Source organism: Sceloporus occidentalis, unplaced genomic scaffold (genome assembly GCF_023333645.1).
Source record: "Sceloporus occidentalis isolate IW3139 unplaced genomic scaffold, rSceOcc1.0.p SCAF_8, whole genome shotgun sequence".
Lineage (NCBI taxonomy): Eukaryota > Metazoa > Chordata > Lepidosauria > Squamata > Phrynosomatidae > Sceloporus > Sceloporus occidentalis.
Genome location: NW_028316988.1, coordinates 44278438 through 44288663, shown reverse-complemented (window position 1 = coordinate 44288663; position 10226 = coordinate 44278438). Strand labels below are relative to the sequence as shown.

At 42.3% G+C, this 10226-nt stretch overlaps 1 protein-coding gene across 1 annotated transcript; it reads left to right on the top strand.

The window, feature by feature from the left end:
* The first annotated feature begins 1899 nt into the window (after positions 1 to 1899).
* LOC149308802 (V-set and immunoglobulin domain-containing protein 1-like) lies at positions 1900 to 9740 on the top strand. Its single transcript, XM_089537146.1, has 7 exons — positions 1900 to 1954; positions 2786 to 2946; positions 6824 to 7022; positions 7708 to 7869; positions 8304 to 8423; positions 8698 to 8836; positions 9418 to 9740. Exons 1-7 carry the CDS (start codon positions 1900 to 1902, stop codon positions 9608 to 9610), a joined length of 1029 nt encoding a protein of 342 aa, XP_089393272.1. The 3' UTR covers positions 9611 to 9740.
* Positions 9741 to 10226: the final 486 nt, after the last annotated feature.

Genomic DNA, 10226 nt, shown 5'->3' with positions numbered 1-10226 from the left:
ATCGCAAAGCGGTTTATTTGTAAGTGGGAATTCGGCCTTAGAAGGATCTATCCTAACCCCTTATTTGCAGCAAGGACAAAATGCCAAGTACAGTGCGCCCTTGCTTTAAAGCAAATTCTGCGCATGCTCGAGCCTCATTTGAACGAATGGGGCTCGTGCAAATGGCGGTGCGGTGGTGCGGCGGCGTGCACACACCATGGGCACATGCCCCATTACTCCCTATGGGACGCCCTGCCCCTTACCCCTTGTGTGGATTTCACCATATGCTGAAAGCCATGTAAACCGCACCCACATATGACGCGGGCACACTGTAGTCCCATTTCTCAAAGGGGAACAGCAATTGGTGTTACTCAATGGGCTTCTTAGTCATGCTCAAAATGGAAGAGATTGTGGGATTTCTCCTGGACAGGAGGTTGAAATGTGGGACATGTCCTGGAAGAGGAGGATGTCTGGTTACCCTGCTTCTTCACTTTGGCCACTTATTGGCTGCTAGGGAGCAGGGATGGAGGAGGTGTCCAGTAATATTCCTATGGCTGGGTGAACAGCACCAACTGATGTGCTCCTCCATCCTGGACCTCCAAAAGACCTGTTGAAAGTGCCTTGTCACTAGAATACAATCATAAGAACATAACTGGATACTTTTTGTACTACCTTCCCATGCTCTACCAGTCAGAAAATGAACATGTTGGAGGAGATGAGGCTGGTAAACATGGGTGGAACATTATGCCACATCTCCTTGATCTGGAACCTTGGCCAAAATCTGTTTGCTCAGATGGCCTGGAGCACTTCCCAAAACTTCAGAAACTTTTTTATGGAGAACATTATGTTCATAAAACAGTAATTAAATTAGAAAATATGGGGGAGGGGGGGCAGAATGACTCTGAGTATTTGTTATTGAGTGCCTTCAAGTCATTTGCAACTTATGGTGGCTCCATCATGGGGTATTCCTTGGCACGATTTTGCCATTGTCTTCCAGTGAAACTGAGAGAATATGATGTGCCCAAGATCAACCAGTGGGTTTCCGTGATCAAGCGGGGATTTGAACCCTGGCCTCCAGGAGTCCTAGGGTGCATTTGCACTGTAGAAATAATGCAGTTTGATGCCATTTTAAGTGCTGCAGCTCCGTGCTGTGAAATCCAGAGACGTGTAGTTTTACAAGGTCTTTAGCCTTTTCTTGCCAAAAAAAACTCATAGAGTTGGAAGAGCGTTGATGTCTCACAAAACAACAAATCCTAGGATTGTGAAGTCGGAGGCTTCCATGGCCGGCATCCATAGGTTTTTGTGGGTTTTTCGGGCTATGTGTCCATGTTCTAGAAGAGTTTAATCCTGATGTTTCCTAGGATTCTTTAGGACAGAGCCATGGCAGTTAGAGTGGTGTCAAACTGCATTATTTCTACAGCGCAGATGCACTTTTAGTCCTACATTCAAACCACAACGCCAGACGGACCCTCACAACTCTTGGCGTACATACATACATTTTTAAAAGGTAAGGCATGCGTAGTCTTGGGACCATATACACACTTGTTGGACGGTGTGTAAATCATCCATTGGAAGTTTGCACTCCAAGTGAAATATGCATCATGACAAAAACATTTTCTCGGTGTGAATGATGGCGGTATGATCCTAGCCCCATTTCCACGGCCAAATTGTTTGGTTTATTATTAGCGAATATTTCAACAGGACACACCCCGCGAAAGGATTTTTTTGACCGAACAAATCACACAGCTTCCCTGAGAACAGTCATAGGATTCTGATAAAAATTGCAAGGGGGAAAAAAGGCCCTGTTGACTTACTCATGCTCTCCTGATAAGTGAAACAACGGCCATGTTTTCCTGAAACCTCAGTTGGAGTTTGCCTTTTCGCGCAACTGCGTCGTCTGAGTCGCTTTCTCTCATGCTCATGAACACGGAGGCAACAATGCTGAAGATATTTGTCATTTTGGTCGCCGTTACAGGTAAGGCTCATGCAAAAGAGTCGCCGAAATGAAACACGGATTCCATTTCTTCCTTGAACTGTAGTAGATGAGATCAATATATTTTGGGTGGGAACAAAAAGCTGGGGATGTGTGATATCACAGCAAATCATGTTTTTGGATTCGCAACTCCCAGGCTTTTCTGCGTTTCTTTGGATTTTGTGCTATTTATTCCGACAATTGGACTATTTCTAGAAGACTTAACTAAGGAAGAGGAAGATTGAGAGCTCTCCAGATTAGGTCAATGCGTGTACAAACTACAGGTTGAATTCTCCTGTAGATGTAAATGCTATGCTGTATTGCTGTGTTAGAAGATGTAAAATGTAAAATGTAAAACCATCTTAACTAAAAATAATAATTGTAAGCCGCTCGGAGAGCCTTTAGGGTTGAAGGGCGGGGTATAAATACCCTAAATCAATCAATCAATAAATAAATGGAATATAATATGTTAATAAAATTTTTAAAAACCAAGTTTTTGCCTTAGCGTCACTGTAAGTCAGAAACGAATGGAAGGCACCCAAGGCGCACACAAATGGGGTCATATAGTAGTGTGTCTTGTATTTAAATGCATACTGGTTTGCATGTTTATTTTCCAAGCAAAACCCACTAGCAAAATCTGGAAAGAGTGCTCTGCAGGAGACGGAGCACATGAGAGCATTTGAGACACATGTACAACTGGGTTACTTTTCATTTGTACATCCCTATTCACTGTGTGCTCAGAGGATGTGTGATACATATAGCAACTACACACAGTTCTTATGTATATGATGACAAAATCTCATAACTTCTCTGGGCCGGCTTTGTCTTCCACAGGTCCTGTGAGCTGCACAGTTGTCCCAGCGTCGCAGCGGTCTGTGAATACAACCGTCGGCGGGAATATCACACTCCCCTGCATGTATAATATGGATGCCCCCGTATCTGATTTATTCATCCAGTGGACGTTTTACAACGCCAAACTGAAAAATAGCGCCATAGTAAGGGGCCATGTTCTTTCTTCCAGTTTATTTTTACTGTGTTCTGTAATTATTTATGGGGCTTGGTGCAGTTAGGTTGAAATTGTTTCCCCCCAAATGTTATCACGAATGCAACTGTCCTAGGAACGTCCGTTTTGAGATCCACTATATTAAACCAAATTTACCAAGTGAAAAAGAAAGGCAGAAGAACAAGAGGAAGTCCTAGGGAGAAGAGACATGGCATAGTTCTACCTGTTGAACCTTTAAGTCATGTCTTCACAGTGTAGGATCTCAGCCTTAGATGCTTGTTCTCATTATGGAGCTCAAGCTTCAAAACCAACTTTAAGTGTGACAAATCCTGCCTTAGAGGTTGGTTATCTGAAACCTTGTGTTCAGCATATTATAGATGTTTGATTTATTCGCCACATCAAGTCAGGTCTCCTAGGTCCAAGACTCATTCTTGGCTCAAATTGTGGGATTCTGGGATTTGTAGTTTTGGGTATTCTGGTGCCACAACAAACTACAAATGCCAGGATCCCATCGCATTGAGCCATAGCAGTTAAAGCAGTGTCAAAGTGCATTACGTCTCTGAGGTGTAGATGCAGCATTGGAGACTTGAGGACTGCCCTGAGAGTTAACCTTGCAAATGCTCAGGGCTGAATCTGGAAATCTAGCAACCGTGTCCGGAGCTCCCTTAAAAATCCCACCCAGTCGTACAGTAAGAGCGGTCTGTGTTGTGTGCAACATTTCCAAAAGGTCGTATTGAACTCTTAGATGGGCGCATTTCTACTCAAATGCAGCAGTCCCCGTGCCACTCTGTGAGTTACAAGTCCGCCAGTCATTGTCAAAAGATGGTGTACATGACAGATGCACGGGGGAGATGTAGCTGGAAAAACAAGGTAAGGCAATGGAAGCAACTCAAAGGATAACATTTTTGCCTTGATTTCCAAAGTTGATGCCTTTTTGTATCTGCGAGCACATTGCTGGAGTTGCATTTTGGATTCCATAATTCAGAGTGCTTTCTGATCAGGCTTTGGGAAGAGTTTAAAGGATGGGTCACAGTAGTTTTGCATGGAGAAAGTTTCAGGTTTATGATTTTATGATTTCTTGCACCTTTGTTTAAAAAGTTCAGGTATCTGTTGATGGAAAAGACCTCAGCCTAAGATCCTATAAGATGTTCAGAATAGACAACACCCTGAACATCAATTTAGGAGGAATTGCTTTTTAGACTACAGCACCCAGAATCCAAAAAATGGGGATTCTGGGAGTTGTGTTCCAAAATAATTTCCCCCAGCTTTGCCTTTGAATTCAGTGGATTAATAGTTTGACTTGGTAATAATCTTACTTTGACCAGATGTCCTCCTTTTCCAGGACATCACCTACATTTCAACCTTCTGTCTAGGAGGAACTTCAAAATCCATCTTGAGCATAAGGAGCACGGATTTACATTTAAAATATACATTCATGCCTCTTAGTCATGCTCACAATAGAGTTCCTCCTAGACAGGAGGTCTATTTTAGAAGGTCTGTTTTGGTGTTTTTAGCTTTTACTTTGTAACGTCCTACTTTTTTCTTGGACGTCCTGCATTGTGCAGTGCCTTGTCCTCCTTTGCAGTTCTGACATCTGTCACCTTGGTCTCATTTAACACATATGTTGAGTTGTGGGTTGTTGTTTTTCAAATTTAAAAGTGGTTCCCAAACATTGGTCCTCCAAGTGTTTAGTACTCCAGATGTTCAGGGATTCTGGTAAATCCAATCCAAACCTCCTCTTCAAAAACTCAAGTTTGGGAACCACCGAATTTGACATTTGATGATAATTTGATATATTATTTCAGTTTGCCTGTGATTTCACCTCTCGGTAGAACCCTTTTTGCAAGGGAAGGAGATGCCATGACAGATATAAGGGAATGGGAGCTAGTTGTCCTTATGTTTGTGAGATGGTGCATCCATGTTTCATTTCAAATTTTATGGGAGTGATCCTAGGAGCACATTTTGTGGTTATGCTCTGGACAACTCTTTTAAAGCTCCCACTAAAATCCAAACCAAATTCATCACCCCATTGATAACAGAAGCCACCAGCTCCCATGGATTTTATAACCCTTAGCAACAGCTTTCGGTTGCACCTCCATTTCAGTTGTGCCTCTGTGTGTGTCTATGTGTGCTTTCAAATGTATTAACCAACAGGGTGTAACCTGCTTTTGGTCAACAGAAACTTCTAGATAACTTTGATTAAAGCATTAGTCAATCCCAGCTTTCAAGTTTTCCCAAGGACTTGTTTTTAAGACCCGAATCCAACTGAGCGGCAGCATAAAGTAAATACAGCCATGTTTCTCCCCAAGGCAGTGACTGAGATTTATAACTAAAACCTAACGCATTTTCTACATATGTCCAAAACAAGAATATACGAACGATAGCAAAACAAACTTAACTAAATGGCTAAACAAAAGACTGGTTTTGTTAAATTTCTATAGCATTTGTCGATCCACAAAAAGGAAGGGGAAATGTCTATGTATGCTTCGAAATCAAATAAAATGATCAATGCACCATTGCAATGGGATGTCCATGTTATGGGAAAAGGCTTGTGCATCCCTCAAAGGGGGTTGCAGCTCTTTGACATCTTTGCTGCTTTTATCAGTATAGAAAGGAATCTGGTTGTAGCATCTTTGAGACTACAGTTGGCCTTCCACATTTGCAGCTTTGACTTTTGCAGCTTTATGTGTGGTTTTGATTTATGCATTGTCTCTAAGAATCTCTAGGCTGAGCTGGAGAACCTAGAAGTCCCTAGAGAAAACACTTCTCTAGACATTTGTGGGTCCTCCAGCATGATTCTATGGCCAACCTCTGGCAGATGTTGACCATAGAGTTGCCCTGGAGGAATTTTTTGGAGAGGTGTTCTCCTAGGTAAAAAGAATAGTATTATTTTATTTGCAGCTTTCCCACATTCATTGGGGTCCTTCACCCCCAACTCCAGTGAATGTGGAGGGACCACTCTATACGCATCTATAGTTGTCTATGAAAGATGATGCTAACTTTCTTCCAGTTAGTCTCAAAGGTGCTATAAGATTCCTTTGGATACTTATTGCTTGGACCTGAGAGCCTACAAACTAGCAATAGCTACCACCAGTTCACAGATCTTCCAACGTTTCACAGATGAAAACCAAGACATGTGTGGCAAAGCACCAAGGTGGCAAAAAGAGATGTAGAGAGATCTTGTAGCACTTTTGAGACTAACTGAAAGAAAGAAGTTGGCAGTATGACCCTTCGTAGACTAAAGTCTGCTTCCTCAGATGCATATAGTGATATGCATCCATATGCATCTGAGGAAGTAGACTTATGTCTATGAAAGCTTATGTTGTCAACTTCTTTCTTTCACTTAGTCTCAATGGTGCTGTAAGATCTCTCTAATCTCTGATTCTACAGACTGACACAGCTATATCTTTGAACTGTACCACTATGGAAAGCACCAAAGGCGGCAAAATGTTATTAAAGAGGAAGAATAGATAAGATGAGAAGAGACTCAGTTAACTGGGTGCAAATTACTTTTGCATTTTGAATTCCGTTTGCAGCAATTGAAGTAAGCTAAAGACAAAGGGAAGGAGTGGGAGGAGAAGAAAGAAACCAGGACATTTTAAGAGCAACTGAAAAACTGGGATGACAGAGGATTAATTCGGCCTGTCCTTTCCAAATTGAGGCACTTGGAGCATATGCACTTTTGTGATGTCTAGAATCTGTTGGGATTGGTGGCTGAAGACAGGGAGAGAATCAAATCCCATTTTTGTTTGTGAATTCCTTTGGCAACAGCTCTCTCTCTCTCTCCTTCCTTTTGGTGGAAAAGTGAGATGTAAATACAGGATAAATCAAACAAATAAGTCTCATTAACCTGACGTTTTGTGCCTCAGATTTATTATTTCCAGAAAGGCCAGCCATACACTTCAACAGAGTACAAGAACCGAATCCTCATTGCCAACAGCACAGGCAACGCATCCTTAACCATCTTCAACATGAAGCCGTGGGAGACGGGCGTTTACACTTGCGAAGTTTTGATTTCTGGGACTCCTCCTTCCCAGGTTGAAAAATCATTCCCCGTCTATGTACTAAGTAGGTATTTGCCTTCTCATTTTTACATTCCCGTTTCATTGATTTCAGGAGATAAGAGGGCTAGCAGGTGGAGACTGCAGCAAAAGATTGCAGTGGTACTTAATGCAGTTAATGGGCAGCTGACAGATTTGGAGAGGGACACATTGGCAACCTTGCGTCCCCTCCATTTGGTTCTACTTTTTATCTTTCTAAAAACACCAACTAGGTGACATTGGCTCACCAGGGTTCTCCTGATGGAAATAAATGAATAGATAAATGCTCTCTAGAGCATGGGAAAGACATTTCCATCATGTTTTTTATGGGTGCATCTGTGGCATTTTATGCCAAAGTGGTGCCTTTTTTGAAACACGAAATGATGTCTGCTCACTTCTCATAGTTAAAGTCAAGGCCTCTTCTGGGGCTAAAATGGCCCAGGAAAGCCTCAAAACATGGTGGGAGATATATATATATATATATATACACACACACACATACACACACATAATGATAACATTTATTTTTGTGGGAACAGGGTGAGGGAACGAAACCATGGTTTACTCGGATGTTAATGCGGCCCCCTGCCCTTCTGCAGTTGCCTATATTTGCCATAGAAGAAACGGCAGGAATAATCGAAATAACTATTGATGTTTTATAGCAAAATTTCACAGTGATGGAAATCATGGGTGACTGTTTTGTTGTTTTCCAGCTCCCCCTTCGAAGCCTCTCTGCAGCTTCAGCCACAGCCAAAAGGTCGAACTTGGGCACTTCATCACTCTCTCCTGTCTTTCGGAAATCGGGATGCCTAACCCGAAGTACTATTGGCATCGAGTATCGGGAGATACAATCACGCGCGTATCGGAGTATTACGGTAAGTAACTTCTCCCTGTTGTTTTAACCCAGGGTGACCGGATTCCCTAACCACAAAGAAGGACAAGACACCATATCCAGCTATATCTATATCCAGCTATATCTGAGATCCATACAAAGAAACTAAGAACAAAGGTGGAACTCTCTGCACTGCAATTTTTGTACAGTCAACAAGCAGAAATGTTAAATAAAGATGATAAAATGTAAGCGATTCATGAAAAAAAATGTGGGACATGACCAAATAAATGCAACAAACATCCATTCATGCTTCCTAGTCATGCTCAAAATGGAGGGCCTTTTGGAGTTCCTCCTGGACTGAAGGCTGAAGTGTAGGACAGGTTTGGGAAAAGGAGAGCATCTGGTCACCTTGTTCTAGCATTCCTCAAAACCTTCCTGAGCATGTTATAATCTGAATTTCTTTCCTTTTTGGTACAGATCCTCAGACTGGTCTCTTGGAAATTGGCAACCTAACCAAGCTTGAAGAAGGTTACTATCAGTGCATTGCTATAAACTCTCTTGGCAACAGCACTTGTCAGATTGACCTCACAATCAAACGTGAGTTTCTCATCGTTGCAGCAACGTTTTCATCCAGCTTTAGCTTTGAAGAATAATTCATTAATCAGTAATGGAAATGTTGAAATGCAGACCCTCATCAGGACAGTCCCCATAAGTCACAAAGAAGGAATCCCCCGGAACACATCTGCTGTACTTCACAAACATAAATCAATATGCACTGCGTTTTTACATGGGTTCTGTGATGTTAGTTCTGCAAAAAGTGACAAACGTAGCTCTGAAAAATGACAAAGGCTTCTGTATCATTGTTTTCCAGATTCAGAAAGCGGCGTTATTGCTGCAGCGTTGATTGCGGCCATTCTGGCGGCTGCTTTGATCTGTGTCATTGTCTGGATTTTAACCTCAAAGGAGAAGAAAAAGAGGAGAAATAAAAAAGCTGCCATCAGTGAAATGCAGTAAGTTTTGACAGAGTCTTTCCCAAATTCAGCCTCCGAAACAGTTTGCTTCCCATGATGGGACACGAATGTGCGGTCGAAAGAGGTTCAGCACAGAACTCTGTCTTGGCTGTGAGTGGCATAGGGAGAAATAATGATTTCTTTAAAATGGTCCTTTATATTGCCTGTCAAGGGAAGGTCTTCTTTAGGGAGGTATGCAATGTAAAGAGCATGGACAGTAGAAACATAAAATGCAGCAAACTGAAACAGTATTCATGCTTTCATTTGGAGCCAAAATGCATTGGAGAGAGTGGGAATGATGGCTGGGATTCTCTAGGAGATGCTTGCAAGGCAGAAGCTGAACAGCGGAAACAATGGCTCAGATATGTACGATTATGATTCCCATCATCCCCAAATGGCAGGGCCATTGAGACTTATAGTCCATCACTGGCTGCTAGGCCTTTCAGACTTCCTCCACATTCTGCCACTGAACTTCATGGTTTGTTTGCTTGCTTTTTGAAAATAGTAGATATAGAAAGACTGCGAACAGCCTTGAAAGTTGGTAATGACCTAAAAGTCTAAATTTACTTTGCCTTCCCCAGGACTATGGCTCAGAAAGAGCCCCTGACGTCGGACTATGCTGCTGTGCCCAGCCAGGAAAATGTGCCGGTTGCAGCCGTTCCGCCCAGCAAAGATTCCAATGAGACTGGCGAATACGTCACCCCAGACGAAATTGAAGCTGCTGCGGTGCCTGAAAATGAGAGGCAGAAGATGGAGCACCAATCTGTGGCCTAAATCCATCCCAAGGGCAACCCAACAGCAACTCATCTGCTTGTGAATTAGTATAAGGCACAAGTCATATCCACCATTGCCCCAAATCTAGCTAATCCAAAGCACTCAAACAGACCTCCTCCATGCAGATTCCTTCTTTGGCTACTCTGGCATTCTTCTTATAGCTGCCAGGGAGGGGTAGGGAATGGGGTGTTATATCTGGTCTAGCATGGATAGACTGGGATTAAGCCTTTTAAATCTTCACATTTACTTTAGCAATGGTGCTCTCAACACCTTCCTGTGCCACAAATAGCGGTCTTTGTACACCGAAACAAAACTTTCCCCCCTATAAGTTGCTTTTATAGTGTATATTTGTTACCAACTAATAATACAACTCCTCTTCATTACTGTTGGGTTTTATAAGAATAGGAATACTGGGGGGGGGGGTTTGGGGGAGATTACAGAAATATGTTGATTCTTTTGTAACTTCCAAGTGTAATAAACAATTTTAAATCTCTCTGACAAATATGTATTAAACAACCAGGTCTGAACAACAGCACCGTTGTGGTGACAAAACTAGGTTAGCCTTTGTAAGAAAGGCATAAAACATCTGGTCCAAGGCACTTTTGGATCTTCTCTT